At 41.1% G+C, this 24,969-nt stretch overlaps 2 protein-coding genes across 3 annotated transcripts in view; both read right to left on the reverse strand.

The window, feature by feature from the left end:
- Positions 1-10,135: 10,135 nt before the first annotated feature.
- Positions 10,136-16,707, reverse strand: ppie (peptidylprolyl isomerase E (cyclophilin E)). The gene is made up of 10 exons (XM_083544908.1): positions 16,601-16,707; positions 15,921-16,019; positions 14,266-14,309; positions 14,142-14,168; positions 13,195-13,276; positions 12,175-12,278; positions 11,940-12,063; positions 11,264-11,449; positions 10,443-10,585; positions 10,136-10,334 (listed from the first exon to the last, which is right to left on the reverse strand). The coding sequence occupies exons 1-10, from the start codon at positions 16,629-16,631 to the stop codon at positions 10,266-10,268; spliced, it is 909 nt and encodes a 302-aa protein (XP_083401034.1). The 5' UTR covers positions 16,632-16,707; the 3' UTR covers positions 10,136-10,265.
- Positions 16,708-18,851: 2,144 nt separating this feature from the next.
- pabpc4 (poly(A) binding protein, cytoplasmic 4 (inducible form)) overlaps positions 18,852-24,969 on the reverse strand; it is a 21,530-nt gene continuing 15,412 nt past the window's right edge. Inside the window, exons 8-14 of one of the 2 annotated variants that reach the window (XM_083544686.1) lie at positions 23,675-23,944; positions 22,963-23,158; positions 22,706-22,839; positions 21,834-21,924; positions 20,521-20,651; positions 20,161-20,277; positions 18,852-19,307 (exon numbers count right to left, since the gene is read on the reverse strand). In XM_083544686.1, coding sequence (XP_083400812.1) covers positions 20,185-20,277; positions 20,521-20,651; positions 21,834-21,924; positions 22,706-22,839; positions 22,963-23,158; positions 23,675-23,944 — 915 coding nt within the window. In that variant the 3' untranslated portion in view covers positions 18,852-19,307; positions 20,161-20,184. Of the gene's footprint in view, positions 19,308-20,160; positions 20,278-20,520; positions 20,652-21,833; positions 21,925-22,705; positions 22,840-22,947; positions 23,159-23,674; positions 23,945-24,969 lie in introns of both variants that reach the window. The other variant, XM_083544685.1, reaches the window with a different exon arrangement.

The following is a 24,969-nucleotide window of genomic DNA, read 5'->3' on the forward strand; positions in this document are numbered from 1 at the left end:
GAAATGTATTTATTAAATGTATTCTGACCACCTGCTTGTGTGTTCCCCTGTTTTGTTTATAGCAGTACACTTTTATTCATTTGAGTTCTATTTAATTGAAATGTATTTAATTTCACATTGAACACGGACGCACCAAGCTGCAAGCAGCTATTTTGCCGTTGGCTCCATCTCGTGTATTTTTGCTTTCGGAAGAGCGCTTTTTTCCCTGTTTGAGAATTTGAAAGCAGTGCGTGGAGGACATTCCCACCAGAACTACGAACACACACTACATTAACCACATTAAGGGTACGTAATTTCTCTGCTATGGCGAACATCCAGTTTATTCAGTGTGTGAAGTGTGACATGTTTAGTCAGTCTCTCTCCGTTGTTAGCGATAATTTTATCTGTAAGAAGTGTAAGCTAGTTTGCTCTTTGACGGAGAAGAGCTTAGCATTAGAGGAGCGCATCCAGAGTCTAGAGAGAAGTAGTGAGTGCGAGAGCAGTCCAGGTTCTGCAGGGGAAAGTCTGGATGCCCTAGGTGAAGTTAATATTCCCCCGACTCCGGCATTAGAGCCCTCGCAGCGGGGCGAATGGGTGACGACTCGGCGGCATATTCGCAAAGCCAAAGCTAACGCCAAGGCTTGCCCACGGGAGCACCATTCCTCTCCGCTTCACGTGTCCAACAGGTTTGCTCTCCTCAGTGAAGCACCCACTGAGAAACCTGAAAGAGCTCTGGTTTTAGGAGACTCCATTCTGAGGCACGTGAAATTAGCTAGACCTTTAGGGGCACCAGCAGCACAGGTCATGTGTATACCGGAAGCCAGGGCGCCGGACATAGCAGGTCAGCTTAGATTCTTAGGAAAGCACAGGTTCTCTAAGATAGTTTTTCACACAGGAGCTAATGATATACGCCTTCGACAGTCAGAGGTTACTAAGAGTAATATTATAGAGGTGTGTAAATTAGCGAAGGCAATGTCCGATGCTGTAATATGCTCTGGCCCCATCCCAATACGACGTGGCGATGTAGCCTACAGCAGGTTATGGTCGCTGAACTGCTGGATGTCCGAGTGGTGCTCCAAAAACAATGTGGGCTTCATTAATAATTGGAGCATTTTTGAGGGCAAGGCTGGCCTGTTAGGGGGGGACGGTGTCCATCCCACTCGGGAAGGTGCTGCTCTCATTTCTTGTAGTATAGGTCATAGTCTCAGAACAGCACTAGTTAGCAAGTGACTGTCTAGAGCCAAGGCCAGGGAGCAGACAGACAGGCTAAGCCAACCGTCTGCTAGCTGCACAGAGTCGTCACTCAGGATCCACCAAATTGAGACTGTGTCTGTCCCCCGAGCGAAACCAAAATATAGAAATTCTCAGAAAGTCTGTTTTAGTAACCTGATTAACATAAAATTAAATAGGACTGAACGCACAGCAGCACCTCTAATCTAAAGATAGGATTGCTGAATATTAGATCTCTCACGTCTAAAGCGCTTACTGTAAACGAAATTATTACCGACCAGGAGTTTAAAATAATGTGTTTGACAGAAACATGGATTAAACCAAATGAATATTTAGCATTAAATGAAGCGAGTCCTCCTGGGTATAGTTACATACACCAACCCCGTCTAAATGGCAGAGGAGGCGGAGTTGCAGCTATTTATAATAATAATCTAAGAGTCACACAAAAGACTAAACACAAATTTAAAACATTTGAAGTTCTTTACACCAGCATAAAATATTCAGTGTCTGAAAGCAGGTCCAGTCAGACAATTCCACTCATTATTATTTATAGACCCCAAGGGCCCTACTCTGATTTTCTCATAGAATTTGCAGATTTCATCACAAATTTAGTTACTTCTCTAGACAAAGCATTAATTGTTGGTGATTTTAACATTCATTTTGATAATCAGAAAGACTCCTTAAGAGCAGCTGTTGTGTCCATTCTAGATTCAGTTGGAATGAATCAGAATGTTATAGGACCCACTCATAGTGGTGGACACACTCTCGATTTGTTGTTAACATTTGGATTAAAAATAAAAAACGTAGTCATAATTCCACAGTCTGAAGCTATTTCAGACCATTATCTCATCTCGTTTAAAATTTGCCTCAGTCATTGCATTACTACTTCACCACGTTACCGTGTTAAGCGTACTTTCACGTCAGCTACAGCAGCGCGTTTTATTAACAATCTTCCAGAAATTACGATATTAGATAGATCTCCGTCTGACCCTGCAGAGCTCGACTGTGCCACTGAACACCTAGAATCAACATTACGTTATACCCTAGATGATGGAGCTCCCCTTAAGACCAAAATGATCAGGGAGAAAAAATTAGCACAGTGGTATAATGATCATACACGCACCTTAAAACAGACCACTCAGAAATTTGAACGTAAATGGCGTCAAACAAAATGAACAGTATTTCAAATAGCATGGAAGGAGAGCCTCCTAATTTATAGAAAATCTCTTAGTGCTGCTGATCAGCATATTTCTCCACCCTCATAGAAAATAACAAGCATAATCCTAGATTTTTATTCAGCACGGTAGCAAAATTAACAGGGAATAAAAGCACTGCACTCACATGCACACCATCATTAGGTACTAATGATTTCATGAACTTTTTTAATAATAAAATTGAAAACATCAGGCAAAAAATCCAGACGGTTAATATAAATCCAAATTATTTTACAAGTAACCCTGTAGACAGCAGTGTAATTATAACAGACAATCAATTACAAAGTTTTACTCCTATTCACGAGAATGACTTAATTTAATTAATCTCCTCATCAAAATCATCAACCTGCATTCTCGATCCCTTGCCTACAAGTTTCTTTAAACAGATCATTCCAGAGGTAATTGAACCTGTTTTAAAAATAATAAACTATTCCATTAGCACTGGTTTTGTACCAAAATCCTTCAAACTGGCAGTTATCCACCCCCTAATTAAGAAACCTGACCTTGACCCATGTCAGGTGTCCAACTACAGACCAATATCAAATCTCCCCTTCATAGCCAAAATTTTGGAAAAGGTTGTAGCACAGCAGTTATGCTCACAGCTACTTATGAATAATATTTTTGAAATGTATCAGTCAGGATTTCGGCCTCATCATAGCACAGAGACGGCGCTAGTTTAGGTGGTAAATGACCTGTTATTGGCCTCTGATCAGGGTTTTGTCTCCTTACTTGTTTTGCTCGACCTTAGTGCAGCTTTTGACACCATTGATCACACTATACTACTTGCTAGACTTGAGAACGTTGTTGGAATAAAGGGAACAGCTCTCTCTTGGCTCAGGTCTTATTTGACTGATCGCTATCAGTTTGTTGATGTAAATGGTGAGTTCTCCACACTCTCTGAGGTAAAGTTTGGTGTTCCTCAAGGATCTGTCTTAGGCCCTCTGCTTTTCTCTTTATATATGCTGCCTCTTGGAGAAATTATTCATAAACATGGTATTAGATTCCATTGCTATGCTGATGATACACAGCTGTATATTTCAGCAAAGCCAGATGAGAGAGATCAGCTTAACAATGTTGAAAAATGTGTAAAGGACATAAGACAGTGGATGCTCGATAACTTTCTTCTGCTAAACTCAGATAAGACGGAAGTACTTTTACTAGGACCACATGCAGCTAGAAGCAAACTTTCCGATTACCTAGCATCTCTGGATGGTGTTTCTGTTTCAGCGTGTACGGCTGTCAAAGACCTTGGTGTGATTATTGACTCGAGTCTTTCCTTTAAGGCTCACGTGAATAATATTACCAGGATCGCCTTCTTTCACCTTAGAAATATTGCTAAAATTAGAAATATGATGTTACAGGATGCAGAAAAAATAGTTCATGCTTTTGTTACTTCTAGATTAGACTACTGTAACGCTTTACTGTCTGGGTGTGCGAGTAGGTGCATAAATAAGCTTTAGTAAGTTCAGAATGCAGCAGCAAGAGTCCTCACTAGATCTAGGAAATATGACCACATCACCCCTGTATTAATCAGTCTACACTGGCTCCCAATCAAATCTCGCATTGATTATAAAATACTACTACTGACATATAAAGCACTTATTGGTCTCGCACCACCGTATCTGAGTGAACTTCTGTACCAGTATGATCCTCCACGCCTACTTAGATCAAAAGGTGCTGGCTATCTGTTGGTTCCTCCAATAATGAAGACTACAGCAGGGGGCAGATCTTTCTCTTATAAAGCCCCACAGTTATGGAACAGCCTTCCTATCAGTGTTCGGGACTCAGACACAGTTTAAGTGTTCAAGTCGAGGTTGAAAACATATTTATTCAGTCAAGCCTTTAATCAGTAGATTTTTTCTCAGGTAAAGGCTCAGATCTGGAGGGAACATTGATATAGAGTGTTGGGTGAACTGGGATATTTGTACGCTGTCGTCCCCTCACATTCACGTGTTCACTCAGGTTTGTTGATGGTGGTGTGGTGGGCCGTCTCTTATCCCAGAGATCCCTCATGTCTGTGTTACCTTCTGGTTCTCCCTTTTAGTTATGCTGCCATAGCGAGTCTTGCCAGAGTCCAAACTGCACAGTGACTTTTACTCTCATGCAACAATAGGTACACTTAATAATCCATATCCTTCTCTTCCTGTCACCCTCTTCTCTCTCTCTCTCTCTCTCTCTCTCTCTCTCTCTCTCTCTCTCTCTTTCTCGGTCGAGTTAAACATGCTCCTGAGGCGCCAGTGACCACTGTTCCTGCCCCTCTCCCCCCCGTGGATCTTCCCACTTCATCCAGGCCTGCCTGGATTGTACTGTAGTTGATGTCAACAGTCTCCTACACTGACTCAGAAATACACTTCGCTTTTGATCATCATCACTGCACCCCGCAACATTGTATACCTGCCACAAATGGACATTCGGTGTAACCCAGATGAGGATGGGTTCCCTCTTGAGTCTTGTTCCTCTCAAGGTTTCTTCCTTATGCCATCTCGGGAAGATTTTCCTTGGCACAGTCGCCAGTCGCCACCGGTTTGTCAGGGACAAACTTACTCATAAAGAACATATTTATTTTTAATCACCACATTATCTGTGTAAAGCTGCTTTGAGACAATGTTCATTGTTAAAAGCGCTATACAAATAAAAATTAATTTAATTGAATTGAATTAATTCATTTGTTAGAAATTTGCATATTTTTAGCTTCAATGGGCAAACTAAAGGAACAAGTGAGAATATATATATATATATATATATATATATATATATATATATATATATATATATATATATATATATATATTTTTTTTTTACAATTATTAAACATACCATGTCAAGGTTCCCTGGTGGTCTAGTGGTTAGGATGCGGCCCGGGTTCGATCCCCGGTCAGGGAACCGACCCCAGCCACTCTTAGTGCCGGTCCCAAGCCCGGATAAATGGGGAGGGTTGCGTTAGGAAGGGCATCCAGCGTAAAAACGTGCCAAATCAAACATGCGGAGGATCCGCTGTGGCGCCCCCTAATGGGAGAAGCTGAAAGAAAGAAACATAACATATCACTTGACAATATAAATTATCTATAATAAATGTACACGTCAACGATGTGAAATATTTTCAGCGATTAAACCATGAAAATGAAAACAATTACTGCAAAAGAGTTTGAAACGTCGCTGAAATGTCAAGCAGGTAAACAAATGTTGTCCTTCGACGTCCTTCAGAAGTTTCTGCCTGAGTTGCTGTTTTGTCAATTTCATGTTTAACAGCTTTCCTACTTTTCTTACAAATTTACATATATAAAATGGATGGACTGACAGACGTCAGTAGAACCATTTGCATGTTAATGGATTTTGAACTTGGTGGCACCAAAAGCCTCAAAACGTTTGGAGACTTAAAACAAAATTTATATTTGCACCCCTGCAGCGTTGTCATCAGCACCTACTAGTCATAGTTTATACCTGCATGCTAACTGCTTGACTGGTCCCAGCATCTCTCAGGGAACAGGAAAGGCAGGAATTGGAAATCCAGCCACACTAACTAAACTCCTGAGCCCCTAAACAAGTCTCTCAACTGCGAATCTACTCAGATGTACGATGAGCTAAATGTAAGTTGCTCTGGATCAGCGCATCTGCCAAATGCTTCAAATGTAAACTACCACTTCATGTCAGAAAAGCCGAGTCCACAACATCTATAGGCCTAGATTTCTAGCAGTAGTTAAATTGGCACTTCCTCTGTGATTCCTTCGATCAATTATGATTTCCTTTTAGATCATTCTTTAAGTCCAGTTTTGCAAGTTGCTCTGGATAAGCGCATCTGCCAAAAGCCGTAAATGTAAATGCAAATGTAAATCATTTGGGTTTCATTGGATTGCAATTCATTGGCTCGGTTCATGTGCTTTGCCCAATGACAATAAAGTTAAACCCAGTCTAATCTAATCTAATCTAATCTAATCTAATCTAATCTAAATTGACCGTGTTTGAAGGAGGTTTCACTGGCTGATGTTTAATTTTGAATTGTTCTATTAATTCCCCTGGTAGTGCTCATGTAATTAATTCATTTAGTATAATTATTGTTTTGTTTGTTTCAGGATATAAGTTCTCATATAGAACATTTTGAGGAAGCAAACAATAACAAGAGCTTTGTGATGATACTACGCTCATCTGGTCCTACAAGCATCCTGATGGCATCGTTCTTTAATCACTAACACGTAAGTTTTTTGCGTTTTTTAAAGCAAAACAGATATTTATAAAAGCTAAAAATAGATGTTAACATGGATATGCGGATCCCCTTCAGTACGACACTGATGCCACAACTTTTCACTCAGAGTGTTAAACGTTTCCCCGGGGCCGGTTCTGGACATTTGGAGGTCCAGTTTCCTTTCTTCCACCTTTCAGAATAAATAAAAAGCTCTGGAAACAAATATACGTTTAACCTTCTTATTTATACAAAACCAGTACTTTTATATCTTTACGTAATGTGCATATTAATTCCAATTTAACGACACTGAAAAAGAAAAGAAAAAAAAAGTTGAAGGTCACCCAAACCAGCTCTTTTTCTTCTTATTATTATTTCTTGGTCGCTTGTTTAAAAGAAAGAATGTCCTTTATTCTACTACACCATAAAATAAAAATTGGTTCTGTTTTCTCTTTACTTTAAAATGCTAACTTTAGTACATTTAAAGTTATGATTTAATTCCTCACATAGACACGCTGAGTGTTAGAGAATTCAATGACTCATAACTTATTAAATTCTGATAAGACGGAGATTTTGCTGCTTCTTACCTACAAAACACTAAATGGATTGGCTCCCATGTATCTCTCCAGACTTCTAACACGCTCCAATCCATCACGCTCCCTGAGATCTCAAAACTCAGACTTCCTAGAATAGCAAAGTCCACTAAAGGTGGTAGATCATTCTCACATTTAGCTCCTAAACTCTGATATAGGCTTTCCTGACAGTGTTCGGGGCTCAGACACACTCTCCCAGTTTAAGTGCAGATTAAAGACGTATGTTTTTAGCAAAGCCTACACATAACACACATCACATCATAACCTTGTGCTCCAGAACATCTGATCACATGCACATTATCAACTTGTGCTGTTAATATCATGAACAGCAGCTACGCTAATACCTCTCCACTGCTTCTCTTTCTCTCCCCATCCCGAGGCATCCTGAGGTTGCTCCAGCTCCAGTCACGTCCCACCTCATGAAGATTATGGACCTTTAAACAAGTAGAACCCAAACATCCCGAACTATCTAGAGACGTACCAGTGCTAATTGGATCCCACCTCATGTGGAGTTTGGACACTGGACCTCTTTGAGTGTTTAAAGGCTCTGGCATGATGAAGCTGGTGTTGGATCTGTGATGATCTCAAATATTGAGCTATTTTATGAGCTCCTGGTTCCACAACGTGAAATGACTGTAAAAGAGTGCACTCATAATCTTATACTCCAGTGCTCATGTAAGTTCTCTTTTTCCAGTGTTCTGTATTGTTGGAAGATTTATGATCAAACTCTTGATGTCACCCAAATGAGGATGAGGTTCTGCTTTTAAGTCTGGTTCCTCTCAAGGTTTCTTCCTCATAACATCTAAGAGAGTTTTTCCTTCCCAAAGTCGCCACCGCTGCTCATCAGGGATACAAAATAAATACACATCATTTAGTTGAACTCTTGAGTTCTTTAAAGCTGCTCTGAGGCAATGTCCATTGTGAAAAGCGCAATAGAAATAAACTTGAACTTGTCATTGACTAAATCACACACGACTTTTATTATCGTGTTCAGTCATTTATTTTTACAGTAAAACTCTGACCCACTATTTGGGGGAATAAATATGTTTGCCCGCTTTTTACAGTAAAATGTCATTAATCATCATTATTATTCCTCCTACTGAAGCAATCTAGACTATAAATATAGATTTATTGATCATATTATCTGATGCATTGAAAGACCATAAATGTGCACAATTTAATCAAATCAACAGTGGAAGTGAAAAAGACGAACCACTAAGCAGAAAGAATAGTTTACTTCTTCACTTGAATTTGTTTGCTTAAATTGTAAATATTTGGTAAATACAACAGCACAATTTATTAGAAAATTAACGTATGAAGTAGGCGGTTATGTAACCACGTATTTTACATATTTCTATGAGATTACCAGTAGATGCTCTTTACTTTTATTATTTAGAAAGTGACCAATAATTTGCGACCAATATTTTTTAATCAGATTGATTTCTCTCCACTAAACTGCGTTCTCTCGTGAAAATGAGGCGTGTCCTGAGAATCACATAGAATACAGATTAACATGGCAGAGGTAGAGCTGTAACTTCCTGCACACACAACAGGAGAACATCATCCAGGTTTATTTCATCTTTTTTTCGCACTAAAAAGGCGTGTTTGTGAAAGAGACGTGTTAGAATCTGAAGGTTTTGAAGTAAATTGGTGATTTGCTGTCTGTCTAAACCCAAAAAAAAAAGAAGTGAAGAAAGAGTTGAGCCAAAAGCCAAAGCTATGCATTTACAAATCAATCTACTTCACTTATGGCCAAGAGTTCTGGATAGTCACCAAAAGAATGAGCATGCAGATAGAGCTTCATTTCCAGGATGGCTGAGACTAAGCTTGAAGATACAGTGAGGAGCTCAGACATTCTGAGGGAGATCAAAATAGAGAAATTGCTCCTCTTTACTAGAAGAAGCCAGTTGTGCTTGATTGGGCAACCGTCTACTGTCTCTTGGATGGCTCCTTTGGGAGATGTTTTAGGAAAGTCTAATTGGAAAACCACCCAGAGAAGACCAAAAACAAGATGGAGAGATTTTATATCTCCTTTAGCCAGGGAGTAACTCGGGATGGATGGATCGATCTTTCGCAGTAGATTGAGTTTCTCTTTTTTTTTTTTTTTTATTTTACCAAAATGCTACCATAAAAATACCTTAAGTTTAATTATTATTGTTGTAATGATTATTATAATAATAAATCTGGGTAGTGTTGATATGAGGGTGCCACATTGCGGATCCGTTTCCCTGTGGATTTTTATTTATTTATATTTATTTTTAAACTGGTGCGCTTCATTTAATTATTGGTCGTCTTCTACTGTTAATAAAAATATTGATCCAAAAATGATCCAAAAGATTAAAGAAGATAAAAAAAAGGAACCATTTCCGCTAATTTCAGAGAATTTAAGAACTTCAGTAGGAACATTGCAGCTTATTCCCAGAGACTTCCTGCTTTCTTTTTTTTTTTTCGGATTTTTCACTTAATGCAAATAAGCACTTTTATTTTTTCTTCCATAACCATTTTCTTAAATCAAATTACATTTACCAATTTGATATTTAACATGTGCTTAACATCTTCACTTAACATTCCAAAATGTTTTGGGGTCACAGTTTATTGATAAAATATAAAAAAATAAATAAATAAGGAAGTGATTGTGATGAAGCTGCTAGCTCCAGCTCCATCACCAGTTCCTCTGTTGTGTTTCTGCATCTCCAAGACTTTGAGTTTTTAAAGCAAATGAAAGTTAAAGAAAAACTTTCACATGCAACTTGCTTGAAACATCTTCTACATGTTGAATATCTGGCAACCCTTCACATACCAACCCCCACCCCAAACCACAAGAAATGTCTTTCACCCATCATGAATATTCATCTGAAATTGTACCAATCCTATAATCATCATCATCATCATCATCATCCTGCTTCAAACCACAACAATTCAAACATCACATTATGAGCCAATTTTCATTATAAAAATTTATTCGATATTTACAAATCCACCATACAAAAGAAGCGTCTGTTTAACGTGAAGGGTTTGAGTTAAACCACTGAAAACATACATGTTCCACACACACTCGGGAGGTCCAGGTGGTCAGACGTACTCGCCACAATCTGAAATAATCACCTTCTGACTGGGTTTGCCGTCTTTACTTCCCTGCGCCTGCGGAGAAAATCCAGAAGCAGCTGTTCAGTGTGCACGTTACATTTCCAGAAAATCTCCATCATGAAGATAAATCTCCATTTACTGTAATTAAACACACACACACACCTCCATCGCCTGCACAACGTCCATCCCCTCCAGCACCTCACCGAACACGACGTGTTTACCATCCAGCCAGTCTGTTTTATCACAGGTGATGAAGAACTGGGAGCCGTTTGTGTTCGGTCCGGAGTTCGCCATTGAGAGCTGACCTACACACACACACACACACACACACACACACACACACTACTAGTATTTGGCAGATGCACTTATACACAGCGACTTACATTTAAGCGACAGGGCGCAGACAGACAGACCGACCGACAGCGACAGGGCGCAGACAGACAGACCGACCGAGAGCGACAGGGCGCAGACGGACCGACAGAGACAGGGCGCAGACGGACCGACAGAGACAGGGCGCAGACGGACCGACAGAGACAGGGCGCAGACGGACCGACAGAGACAGGGCGCAGACGGACCGACAGAGACAGGGCGCAGACAGACCGACAGAGACAGGGCGCAGACAGACCGACAGAGACAGGGCGCAGACAGACCGACAGAGACAGGGCGCAGACAGACCGACAGGTCTGTGGTTTATTTTCCTAACATTGTTTGGTCAATAGCTACGTAATTAGTTATTCTTATATACAGATATACAAATAAAGCGATTAAGTTTAAATCACGTCAAAGGTAATAGCACCCTGTTATAGGAGGAAGTGCTGGTGTGTTCCTCCAGAAGGTGATGTGCTGCTAAGGAGGCGCTTAGACCTCATTTCATCATCTCCAGTTGGGGATTTTTTTCTTTTTTGGAGATTTGTAGGCGTGGCTACGTGTAAAAACAGATTTTCGTATCCGTATGTTATAATCGACGTAAAGTGAACCCTCACCTGGGCCGGTGTGTTTGAGCACGAAGTTCTCGTCCTCGAACTTGCCTCCGTAGATGGATTTGCCACCGGTGCCGTTGTGGTTGGTGAAGTCTCCTCCCTGACACATGAACTGAGGGATGACCCTGTGGAAGCTGCTGCCCTTGAAGCCGAAGCCTTTCTCGTGTGTACACAGGCATCGGAAGTTCTCTAGCACAAAGATGCACCACGAATGTCAGTGCCTTCAGTATAATCAAAAAGCTCTGCATCTCTAGTAAGAACAACACAGCAGCAGTTATGATACACAAAAGAATTGGGACACCTGAAATTTTCCCTTCACTTGAACTAGGAGACCCAAACCTGTACCAACATGAAGCTCCATGAAGATCTGCTTAACAATGGATTGGAGTGGAAGATCTCCTGCTACAGATCTCCAACCGTATTTAACACGATGACTGTAAACGCTGACTGCACCCCAGACCTCCTCACCTCACCTACCTGACTTCACTGATACCCTTCTGGCTGAATGAATATCACACAAATATCCACAAAATCTAGAGGAACATCTTCCCTGAGGACTGGAGCTTATTATGGGGACTACATACGGAATGGGGGTTTAAAAAAAAAAAAGCACTGAGCTAATGGTCAGCTGTCCACAAACTTTTGTTCATACAGAATATTTAATAAATCACACTCGTACCTGCGGTCATGGGCACCACGTCGGCTCGGAGTAGCATACGCAGTCTTCCTGCAGGTTTATTTCCGATCTTGATGTCCATGTAGACCTGAGGGTTTGCTCTGCCTTTCTTAGCAGGTGGCTCACCCTGATAAAACACACACACACAAACACACACACACACACACACTAAAATCATACCCACATGCGTAATTTTTTCCTCTAATTCAACAATCTCTGCTCGTCTTTTTGTTCTCACCTCCTGGCTCGTGGTTTTAGTTGCGTCTCCAGTTGACTCCGCCTCCTCGGCTTCTTCAGTCGTCTTTCCTGAGAACTTCTTCAGCCAATCATCATCAGACCAGACTGTGAATATTTAAAAATAAAAAGGATGCAGAAATTCTAAGGATACCCCAGAATTTTCGAAAGATGTCGCCCCCTAGTGGCTGCCCTATTGCACTGATACACTATAAGAAATAAAGTGTGTCCTTTGAAAATGTGCGCCTCCAACTTTTTGGTAACGGTTTGCCGAAGAACAGCATACCTCTGGAAAACCCAAGCTTCCTAATACTAGTTAATTTCCCTCCGAGTTTATCCTGCATACACTAAAACTGAGTCTCGCAACACGTTGCTTCCGGTCCGCCGTCGTCACGAGAGCGGCCTCTAGTGGCGAATGACTGACACCACGTGCTGTTTGTGTTCACGCGAGAGACTGTGCGCTGCACGGAGAGCGCAACATTATGTTTATTATTTATTCAGTATATAATTAAGTATTCATTTATTCATATTTATTTAATTTGAAACGTTTTCATGATTTAATACTGTTTTTATCCTAATAAAGTCTAATAGAGTCTTATGTTTGTTTTTATTGGTTGATTAATCATCATCAGCAACTACGATCTGATTGATATACTGTAAATCTGCAATTCATAGGGGAGACATTTATAAACCTCCCGTTAGGGGGGTCCGTCTCCACACCACTCTGCCTCCTTCAAACCAACCCTCCTCCTCCTCCTCTTCCTCCTTTATCCTCAGCATTCTTCTACCGATACTGGCCCACGTCCCTCCTATGCACATGATCAAACCTCCTCAATCTAACCTCTCTCACCCTGTCTCCAAAACGTCCTACCTGCCCGGTTCCTCTAATAAACGCGTTTCTAATCCTGTTCATCCTCATCACGTGCAGCATCTTCATCTCCTCCTTCTGAATGTCCAACCAATCACAATCCGGTATTCACAACTACAGCGTTACATGGATAATGTTGCGTGCGAGTGTACTGACCAGGTCGAGAAGAGCCCTCTTTAATCCTCATGGGTTTGGCGATGTTCACTCTGATGGTCCGACCGAAGAGCTCCGACTCGTTCTGAGAAACACAGAGACAGACATCGAGATGAGAAAATAACATCTGGTACCATTGTGAGTGGATGCAGTCGAACTGTTGCACGCCGAGGCTTTTCCACTAAACTGCTGTAATATAAGACGTGTGTAGAGAACATCAGCTTCTTGATGAAACGCATTCTGCTACTGCACCCGAAACCTGACGCCAGACCTCAAGGTTCTTTCTGAACGTCCCATTCCACATTTATAACCTCCACAATGGTGTTAGTATTCACATTCATCTCGAACATCTTTAATATCTCTATAGCAGACAACCTTCCACTTGAACCCATATGTTCATGAACAACAAGAACTTCTTCAGCAGTCTGAGCTACAGGAGCTCGTCTGCTCCTCATGTGCATCAATGATCCTCGTCCCCCCACACCCCTGTCACCGGTTCACTACTGTTCCTTCCTTGGAGTACTTTTGATAGATTCTGACCACTGCAGACCAGGAACATCCCACAAGAGCTTCTTTCACGTCGTCATTATGGGGTTTTGTTTGTAGAATTTTGAGGGAAAAAAATGAATTTAATCCGTTTTAGAATAAAACTAACATAAAAAATGTGGGAAAAGTGAAGCCCTGAAAACCTTCTAGATTTTTCCAGAAATCCTTTATATTTAATTATTGTACATATTTACACACGTCTCTGCGTATAAACTTTGTCCCGGTGCTTCTGATGGAGATGTTGGACTGAGTTTAGTTGCAGTACCTGTACTGTGCAATCACAAAACTGTATCTATCTCATGTGAAGGACATGTTGAGAACCTCTCCCTGGAACTCGTTCATCCGATGGTTGGAAACTCAATGCTGGAATAATTCAAATAAAAGATCACTGAATTGAGTCTCACCATGTTATCGATGGCTGCTGCAGCATCCTGAAGAGAAACAAAACAAAAACGAAGATCCGGTTAGATCTCGGATTAAAGGTCAGGAGCAGATGGTGTGCGGCAGGAACCCGAGTGAAGTTCTCACCTCAGCCAGCTCGAACTCGATGAAGGCAAAACCACGATGCTTCTCTGTGAGGACGAAAATTAAAATCTGAGAACACTGATCATCATCACAAGGTCACGGTTAATGTAATGTATGAAGACGCCAAACAAAGATCTATAAACGTCCAGATGTTTCCATTTATTTCGAAGCTGCATGGTGTTGAAGTATTGAATGGTTGCCATATTGGTTCCTTTCATTTTCCAGAATAAGTCTTGAACCTTCTCTGCTCCAAAACGACCCCAAAACCACTAAACTTCCACCTCCATGTGTGAGTGTGAGGGTGAGGGAGTCTGATCACGTCTTCTCTCCTGCTCTCCGTCTCACAAGAGTTTTGCTGTTAGAGACAAACGTCTCATTTGGACTCCACAGAACTTCATCCACTCATTCACTGTCTAACTCTTGTGGGTTTTTGTGCATAGAAACAAAAGGAACGTGCACGTGTCCCTCAAAAACCCTAAAAGACCCCTCACATTTCAGCAACCGTTTTAGTATCTTCTCAGGGGAATATAACAGAAATGAAACTTGGATATATTAACGAGTCTTCAATGTGCAGGTTGTGCATCAGTACAGATTTACTGAAAAACTAAATAACTGGCAACTAAAGTGAGTCCACCCTCAGTGAACGTGTCACGACTGTGTCCAAAGTGTGAATATTGTGTGGAGCACATCGTTATCTAACACTGCTTTACTCCTCCTGGGTGTGGAACTCGGAGCTGCACAGGTTGTTGCTGGGATCCTCTTCCACTTCTCCATAACGACATCACAGAGCTGCTGGAGGTTACACACATGGAGCTTCTCCACCTTCTGCTTGAGGCCCACAGGTTCTCAATAGGGTTCAGTTTTCATCTTGGTGGTGTGTTTGTGGTCGTTATTATGTTGGAAACCTGTGGTTCAACCCCAGTTTCTGAAGGAAGAGCATCATGTACATGTTGGAATCCATGTTTTCCTCAATGAACCGCAGCTCCACAGTACCAGCAGCACTCATGCAACCCCAGACCATGATGATACCACCAGCATGCTTGTAGGCAGGAGACAATTTTCTTGGTTCTCCTCACCAGGGCATCTCCACACATGATGGACATCATCTGAGCCAAACAAGTTTATCTTCGTCTCATCAGATCACAGGACATGGTTCCAGTAACTCATGTTTTATGAAGCAGCTGACGCACAGCACGAGGACTCGGCTTCTCTGATGGACTCTGTTCTGAGTGGAACCCGTGTTGGAGAACCTCTGTATGACCCTGAACACTGTACTGTAACTCAGTTTCAGGGTGATACTGATCTTCTTACAGCCTCGGCATCTTAGTGGAGAGAAACAGTAATAATTCTTACATCCTCGGAGACTCTTTACCATGAGGTCCATGTAGAACATCCAGTGGTCAGTGTGAGAGAATCGACTCAAAGCTCCACACTGTAACTGTGGAGATACACACGTATGTCTGGTCCTGACAAGCAGACAAGAACATGATGAGGAGGACGTGCGGCTTCGCATCGTTACACCACGTACAGCAGGTATCACTGAGGGTGGACTCACTTCTGTTGACGGTTATTTAGACAATAATGGCAGCATGTATATATTAATATCACAACCACAGAGATTATTATTATTATTATTATTATTATTATTATTATTGTACCAGTTTCATAGTCCAGAGGGATCTGAATATCTGTAACATCACCGAACGGAATAAATGCTGCATGTAACACTTTCTCATCCACTTCTTCTGCCAAACCACCTAAAAAAAAAAAAATCATAAAAATGTGTTCAATTTAATAATCAATCAATAAATTAATTAATGCGTTTGACCGAAGAATGAAAACATCCACAGCCTTCAGATTATTGCACCTTATAAAGTATTAAATAATAATAATATTCATTAAATGCCTAGTTTTGTTTATCATAGCAGAAGGAATACATTTGAGGAAAATGCCATTAACAGGCAAAAGATTTTAAAAGCATAAAATAATCATTAAAAAAATCATTTAAAAAAATAATAAATAAAAACGCAAAACAAGCCGTTATTTTAAAATGAAAGTAATCTCATATAAACAAAAATAAGTATTATATTTAAGTATTATTTTAAAAACACATGTAAAGAAAGTAATACCTAATGGTTTACAAAAATAAACAAATAAAAAAAATAAACCCCGAAAATCTATTATACTTACTGTTTTGCGTTTCTTTGCAATATATTTTTTGTATTAAGTAAATAATAATATGCAAATCCCTAATAATATAGTATTAAAGACGACTAAACTATTACTTATTCACAAAACATAAAAACGAGCCAAAATAATATCAAAAAATAAAACTTACCGACATACAGCACACGTTTGACCGCCGCCATCTTTGTTTTAACCTTTCACCTCTGAACCGCACTTTCTCCCTTATTTTTCTTCTCACCCGTAATGAAGCAAATCCCGCCTCCTTGACACTGATTGGTTACTCCGAGTTAAACATTCTGAGTTATAATTGGTGCATAGGTTTAAACTGAAATCTGATTGGGCAATTTATACGTCTGTTAAGTCACTTTCGCAGACCGGAAAACCGGAAAAGGAAACGGAAAAAAAAGCTATAAAGAGGAAATAGATTTGTTTATATTTTACTCGCTTTATTAATAGATTAATGTTTTTTCGAGTATGAATCAGAAAGTAGAAATTTTAGCTGCCTTGATTTTGCTGGTTTAGGAGGCGGGTTTAGGCGGAGATGAGGTGTGAGAAAATGTCGTTGTGGCGCTCTTCCGCCCTCTTGCGTTGTGGCATAGAAATGCTCCTGAGACATTATTTTTTTATTCATTCATCCTAAACTTTTTAGTGCAAAACCTTATACACTCTAACTTATAGATATTTTTAAATAAACTGGATTTATTTTATTTTTTTTAGATTTTTTAATACATTTATAGAGAGTTTGCAGAGAAACTAGAAAGTCAACAATGAAGTTTTTCCACCATTTTTTGGTCTTTATTTCAATTTCATTCCTTAATTAAAGCTTTTCCAAATCAAAAACTGTTTTTTCCCCCCATCTTACTGCTTAATTAATAAAACTGAGCCGTTATGGGGGGTAAGGGCCTTCCTCAGGGGCCCAGGGGTGGCACCTTGGTACACGCTGCGTACATGCTAAAGTGTGTTTTGTGTGAAAAATTTCAGATTTTGCAAAAAGGGTCAGTAAGGTGAATTACATTTATTCATTTCTGTAATCTAGTAGGTTTTTTTAAGTACTTTTTTAAGTGTTTTTCAAATCTTTCATTTTACTTTGAAGTACGTTTTGTTTGAAGTTTTGTAATGAACTACATTTGAAATTGTATCAGTTACAGAGTGAAAAAATAAATCAATAAAATAATGAAAAGGGGAAAAAAATGCGCCCCGGAAACGACGATCGATCGATGGATGGAAAATAAACTCACAAGATAAAAAAGACGCAGACGGATGGCAGTGACGCAGACGCAGACGCAGCTAAAAGAGAAATGCAGTCGAATCGAACCAGTTTTGATTGAGCGTCTTTTTACTTTCATCTGAGTAGATTGTTGGACCCGTAACTGATTCTTAAATAAAATTTCATTAAAGTAACAGTAAAAAGTAACTTTAACTTCAGTAGAATATTTTATTATTACTCTTTATACATCTGGTCAGATGTTTGTTGGGTTCCAATGTGAGAAGCTCAGCTACAGTATAGTTTGATGATCTCCAAACAGTAAGATGTTTGATGGTTTCCATCGTGAGAAGGTCAGTTATAGTTTGAAGGTTTCCTCTACTGTAAGTATGAACGTGGACTTTTTCCCAAGTGAAGCCTCAGTGATATCTTGTGTAAGTCAGTGTGATTTCTGATTTTCACCATTATGTTCCATGTGACTTTTTGAAAAAAAAAAAAATGGTAGCAGGAAATGTAAAAAGTATGTGTCACACAGTTTGTTTGAAGAAGGTATACATGGAACTTGAACCTGGAGAAGGACCACCTGGCTTTGTTTGCTGAATAAAGTCTCATTATTGGCATCACAGCCCAGGATTCTTGAACATCTTTACTAAATTTGTCACTTGTAGACACTCAAGAAGAAGAACATCAGAGAGAATGCATAGAAGAATGTACCACACAGAAGATGCAACACTTAAGGACCAGAGGACCAGCTGTAGACCTGCATCTGAAGGACAAAGGACACACATTTGAGAAAGACAGATGCTTTGAGAGAGGAGTAAAGGAGGTCATGAATGTCTAGGTTGAAAAATCCCATTTCTCCTGTTTTTCATGCTGTTCTCTTTCATCTATCTTGAAGATCAAGAACTTCTTCAGTCCACCAGAAAAAAACACACCGAACGACCCCAAATCCACACATTCCTCTGATCTTCACCACACTATACTTCTCCACGCTCCCCCACCCCTCCGTCTCTGGGGTAGATACAACCTAACAACTCCACACACTCATCTCCCCCATGTTCCACGAGGCCATCCAAGGAGAGGAGGATCCTCGACCCTGGAGCATACAGATTTTTGGGAATCCCTCAGGTGGAAGATCTTCAAAGACAAATCAAAGAAAGACACTGATGAACAGACTGAACAGAGGGACACAAAAACGTTTGAAATCAGTATCCCTTTATTTAGAAGGCCACACCACCCAGAGTTTAAGGAACCAGCAAAGCACGCAGACACACACACACACACACACACACACACACACACACACACACACACACACACACACACACACACACACACACACACACACACACACACACACACCTCTCTCTCCAAGTTCAATGGCCTCATAGAAAAAAGGGTTCTGTCAGTCCTGGCCACACGTCCCCAGGTTTAAAGAGGTTTTAAATAGTGTATGATTCTGATTTAAAAACGAGTACAGAGTAGAAAAGTTCAACCCTGCAGTAAAACCTTCACGTTTGTTTTTGACTTTCATTTTTACTCTTTTTTTAAAATAGATTTTTTTAAATATATATATTTGTATTTATCCGGTTGTGAAAGCAGGCAGCAGCAGCAGGCATCGTTCTTTCTTTTCTTCTTGAACCTTCACCGCGGTCTGGAAGAGGAAAAGAAAAATCTGTTAGAAATGTTTGTTGAAGGAAAAATTCCCTGTCTTTTCCAGCCGTTTGTCAAATTGTACTTTACAGCACAGTGAAATTCTTTCTTCGGGGTACAGCGCCCCCTGGAGTATAGAGGGTTAGAAGACTTGCTCAACTGAGACTTAAACCCTTGACTTTCTGATCAGTAACCCAGAGCCATCACTGAACCCAGAACTTCCCAGCTTTCACATAGATCAGAGAGGATTGATTGGCCTTGCTCAAGGGCACAAAAGTGGCAGATAGGTAGTACTGGGGCTTGAACCTCCAACCTCATGATTGGTAACCATAAGCCTTAACCACTTCCCAGTTTTCGCATATCCCAGCGTGTCTGGAAGCGCGGGGTCAGTCATGGTATGGTGCCCCCAAAATAGATAGGGTTAAGGGCCTTGTTCAAGGGCCCCAGAATTGAGGCTTGATGATTCTGGGGCTTGAACCCCCAAACCTTTTGATCAGTAACACAAAGCCTTAACCACCTTCATGCTTTCACATATATCAGGCATGATACAGCTCTCCTGGGGCAGATAGGGTTGGCAAAAAGTTGGCATCTCCAAGATCTGCTTTCCATGGGCTGGAGTGGAAGATCTCCTGCTATGGAGCTCCAACATTACTGAAGAATTTGGAACATCACCTCACCTTCATCGGTACCTGAATTTACTAACACCCTTGTGACTGAATAAATCTCACACAAAATCTCCACAAAATCCAGTGAAACATCTTCCCAGAAGACTGGAGCTTATTAGCCTACAATCAGGTGTCCACAAACTTTTGGGCACAGTTTATACCGTATTGGGCGAAGTCGGACGCGGTTACCGTTTGGACCGTAGGGTCTACACGTCAAGATGTAGCAGTGGTAGCGACTACTCCGGCTTTTTGCGTCGCGTCCTTCTTCGCCTGGTGAGCCTGAAGCACAGCGACGGCCTCCTCCACCTGCAAACACACGTGAACCAAGCAGGAGAAAAATCTGAATCATCGTAACTATTTTTGAACCTCTATAAAACAAGCCAGTTCCTGTCATTGCTTATGCACGAGCAGATTCAAACAACCTTCTCCACATAAAAACCTCTGTCAGTTTCTTCAAATTCTCTCTTTCTTAAAGTTACTACAAAAACCCGCAGCTTGCCATTTTCAGAGCTCTTCTCGATTATCTTGTGTACACGTGTAGGGTCTGACCTTGGAGCGCAGAGACTCGTGGGACTCGAGCATGTGCAGGAGCTCTGAGTTATCAATCTCCAGCAGCATCCCTGTGATCTTCCCCGCCAGACTCGGGTGCATGGCCTGGATCAGCGGGAACAGACGCTCACCTGAGACCGAGACAGGAGGAATGAGAAGAATGAGAGAGGTGAAGAAGAGGTACAACAGAAGAAGATGTAGGTAAAGCAATAGAGGGGGAAAAAGAGACAGAAAGAAGGAAAGATGGTTAATAATAAGTTCAAACTTAAAAGAATGAGTGAGAAGAACACAAAGAAGAAGAAGCCAGAAAGAAAGAGAGAAGAGCAAAAACTAAATGTGGGTTAAGAGCAGTCAGGTTTATTGATCTGTGTGTGTGTGTGTGTGTGTGTGTGTGTGTGTGTGTGTGTGTGTGTGTGTGTGTGTGTGTAGGTATGATTGTACGCATTAAATTGGTGGTCCCCAATCTACAGCCGACAAGCAGAATACGTCCCCAACACCCCCACGGCCCTCTGAACAATGCCAGAGACATTTTTTTTAAATGTCATTTTAAATATATGTTTTACTCATATCATTTCTGTATTTGATAATAAAGTTTGGCTTTCAAACTAAAATGTCTTTTTTTTGTTGTTATTAATAGAGGTCGAGGCACTGATAGTTGATTGCTGGAATGGCAAAAAAAAAGAAATACTGATAGTTTTTCCGGGTTCCTGTCCGCTGTGATTACGAGAGCGGCCTCTAGAGGTAAAAAACTGACTGCACATGCCAGGTGTTTTTACACGTGAGACTGCGCTGCACGGAGAGCGCCATATTAAATTTCTTACTTACAATTGATTAATTATATAATAAGATTTATTAATTATTATATTTGCATTTTTTTATTTAGCACATTTTCATGATTCAGTACTGTTTTGTTTGAGTTTTTATTTTTGTAATAAAGTTCAGAACTATTTTACATTTGTTTTGTTTTATCCAGTATCCATCGGATGATTATTCGGTTATCGGCAAGTACGATCCGAACCTCGCTATCGGTATCCGTAAAATCCACTTTCGGTCGACCTCTAGTTATTAACGTAAGATAATTATTTGTTATTCACCCAACAACCACATGCATAAGTAAGTAAATGTTTTGAGCAATGAATATGAAGAAATGTGATTTATGATAGTAATAATGAGCTTTTAATAGACTGCTGAAACGTGAAGCTCAATTGTCTGTACGGTGCAATAAACTAATAAACTAATGATAATAAAATAATGTGGCCCTCACCGAAAATAAAGTTTGGGGACCCCTGCATTAAACTATCTGTACCACTCACCCAACATCTGCTTCTGTTCCTGAGGAGGAGCTGCAGCGAGCATAGAGGCGGTCAGAGGCTCCTGACCCTGTACATGCACTGCCGGCTGGGCCTGAAAACACAAACGCAGATATACACGCTTTAATACACAACTCCATCTACCTTTTCATCAGGGTGAAAACCTACTATATAGAGACCACTTATGTGTACGATTAATGAATATTGAACAATAAAGGAGTAAAAAGCAGACCTATTGGTTCGGATTGCTGATTCCGACTCCCAGTGAAATCTTATGCTATTGGTTTGTTTGTTACGTGGAATGTTTTCTCAGCACCGGTGCTGCTACGTGAATACGACTCATCACAACACTACGGAGACCGAGGCGTGTCCCGAGAGTCACATAGAATACAGATTAACATGGCAGAGGCAGAGCTGTAACTTCCTGCAGACACAACAGGAAAAGAACGTCTGGGTTTATTTAATCTTTTTTGTTTAGTTTTTTTGCACTACAAAGGCGTATGTGAAAGGGACATGCGCTAGAAGTCAGAAGACACTTTTTAGGTAAATTGATGATCTGCTGTCTGCAAAGTGCACAACATTGCATTTTTTCCATTAAATCGCATTGTGTTGAATTTAATTGAAATGGGACCGCACTGCATCGTAATAGGGGGAATCGTATCGTATCACATCAGTAGCTGCTCCATATGTATCTTTAGTTTATCGTATCGTTTGCTATGCATCGAGATGAGAATCGCATCCGCCTTAGTTATGGACGTTGTTCTGATCCACTCGCTCCAGCACCTCCTCATTGATATTTGCTCTGTAGTGATCCTAGTAGGGGGCTAATACTTACGTACATTTACAATGGCTAATAGCACTGTGCTGAAACCTACCTGCTGTAAGGTGATTGGTTGGATTGCTTGAGGCTGGGTGTTGCGCACCGCAGTGGCGTATTTGTAAGGCGGCATGGCACGGGGCGTGGTTACGCCGAGTCCAGGGCGAGCCCCCATGGGCTGACCGCTGCCAGCTGCGGAGCAGAGCGGAACAGAAACCGTGTTAAATCCGCAGCAGTTATCATGCAGGAGGAGAAAGCCGTGCTAGCACGATGAGCAGGTGGTAAGTGGGGTTCGCTCACCCCCTCTCTGTGCACCTGTTGGCATGGCGCGAGGTCCCTGGGCGTTGGTGGGGGCCATGTGACGGATGTTGGCACGTGGGCCGGGTTGGCGCAGGGAGTTGGGTACACCCTGGAAACCTCCCTGACCTCTGACACCCTGCTGCTGCCAGCGGGGGTTCGGCCTCATCTGGGCAAGCTGACTGGGGGCGTAGTACGTCGTTCTGTTCTGCGCCTATGGGATTGTGGGATCGATAACAAACTCAAATAATTCACTGGATTTGCGCCATCTTGAACAAAACTGGGTCACGATTTTTATCTAATCCATAATTAATATCTAATCATCACATAAACACTTTTCAGGATAAAAGGCTAACAGCATGGCTCTAAGATGGATACTAAGATGACTCCAGGCTTTCCATTTAACAAAGGTAATTGCTAATACCTGTTACTTTTTACAAGAACTAATGCTTATACTCATCACATGAGCTAAAGAGAATGCCAATCACTCCTCTCAAGAGCTAATGCTAATACTTTTCACTTTCTAGGAAAGGCTAATACTCCACCTCCCGGATCATGACCTGCACGTATCCCAGGAGCCTCCAGTGTCATTAATCTCCATCCATTTTTGGAAAAGTTTTCGAAACCTCCTCTGTGTCAAAAAGAAGTTACTATGGAAACGATAACGCTTGGTTCTATAAAGCCGTTAGCTGCATGCTGCCTGTGGGTTACAGCGGTACAGAGGACTTGCCTGCGGTACGGCGGGCATGAAGTATCCGCTGGTGGGCTGGAACTGGTTGATGATGGCGTTAGCGGGCATGGCCCTCATCCCTGCGATGCGCTGCATGTACTGGTTGGTCAGGTGAGCTTTACGCTCCTCCTTGCGCTGAGCTAGCGCCACGTACAGCGGCTTGGAGCCCACGATGCGTCCGTTCATCTCCGTCACCGCCTTGGTGGCCTCTTCAGGAGAGGAGAAGCACACAAAGCCGAAACCTTTCGAGCGTCCCTCCTCCAGCATCACCTAGCGCCAGTCAAACACAGTGAATCCATAAGTATTTGGACAGCGGGAGGTTCCACTATTATCCCCGCTTACCACCACAACAGAAGAAGCAATCAGGAACGTGTAGATGTTGATCTTTATTTTCTTAAGGTTTAACAAAAATATTACAGTGACCGTAAGCATTATTATTGTTTTTTATTTTTTATTTTTGCAGGTTCAAAAGTATTTGGTCAAACAAGCAGTTATGAATATTAGGATTTTATTCTCGGTGTCTTCCCAAAAAAGACAACCAAAAGAAGGGTGTCTTTTGAGAAGATTTTCCACTTCTTTACTGCAGCTGACTTCAGTTGCTACTCATGTGTGACTTTAAGATTTGTCTTCAATGGGTGACAAGCAGTTGGTTTGAGTATAGATTCGGTGATTTAAGAACATCTCAGGTTGCCTTTACTCTACCGATTCGGTCATTCGTCGTCTCCTTCCTATCAGTTTTGCAGCATTTGTCTGAGTCTGATCCTCAAGTATCGCTTGATAAACTTCAGAATTCATCCTGCTACTTCTATAAAAACTTACTTCAGGGGTCCCCAAACTACGGCCTGCAAGCTAAATATGTTTTTTGATGTTCTTTTCCAGTTTTTGATGAGAGACAAAAGAACAATATGGAGAAGAAAAGGAAGGGTTTATGATCCTTATATTGAAAAAAAAAAATTATATATCCCTTACGTCGGAGTGACGTTGGGCCGCCTTCCCGTGGGCTCACCACCTGCAGGAGGGACCGTAAGGGACGGTGCTGTGAGGATTGGGCAGCAGTCGAAGGCGGGGGCCTGCTTAGACTGCTGCCCCCGCGACCCGAATTACGGATAAGCGGGAGAAAATGAATGAATGAATTTTTTTTTTTTAATGTAAGGATCATGAGCCCTTCCTTTTCTTCTCCATATTGTTCTTTTGTCTCTCATCAAAAACTGGGCAGGCTTTTTTTAGATGTTTGTAAACAGTTTATTCTGAACTTTATTGTCCTTAAAACTTACCAGTTGTTTGCACCTTGAAAA

The sequence above is a fragment of the Silurus aristotelis genome (assembly GCF_946808225.1).
Source record: "Silurus aristotelis genome assembly, chromosome: 6".
In the NCBI taxonomy this organism is placed as follows: Eukaryota; Metazoa; Chordata; class Actinopteri; order Siluriformes; family Siluridae; genus Silurus; species Silurus aristotelis.

What these genes read in the sequence shown, in the direction of transcription:
- ppie (XM_083544908.1), bottom strand. Translation starts at nt 16,631, where the DNA reads ATGGCGGCGGTCAAACGTGTGCTGTATGTCG. An exon ending in AGAGGGCTCTTCTCGACCTG is followed by an intron (nt 12,279 to 13,194) that starts GTCAGTACACTC and finishes AAATATTCACAG; the next exon opens with TCTGGTCTGATGATGATTGG. An exon ending in GCTCAAACACACCGGCCCAG is followed by an intron (nt 10,586 to 11,263) that starts GTGAGGGTTCAC and finishes GTGTGTGTGTAG; the next exon opens with GTCAGCTCTCAATGGCGAAC.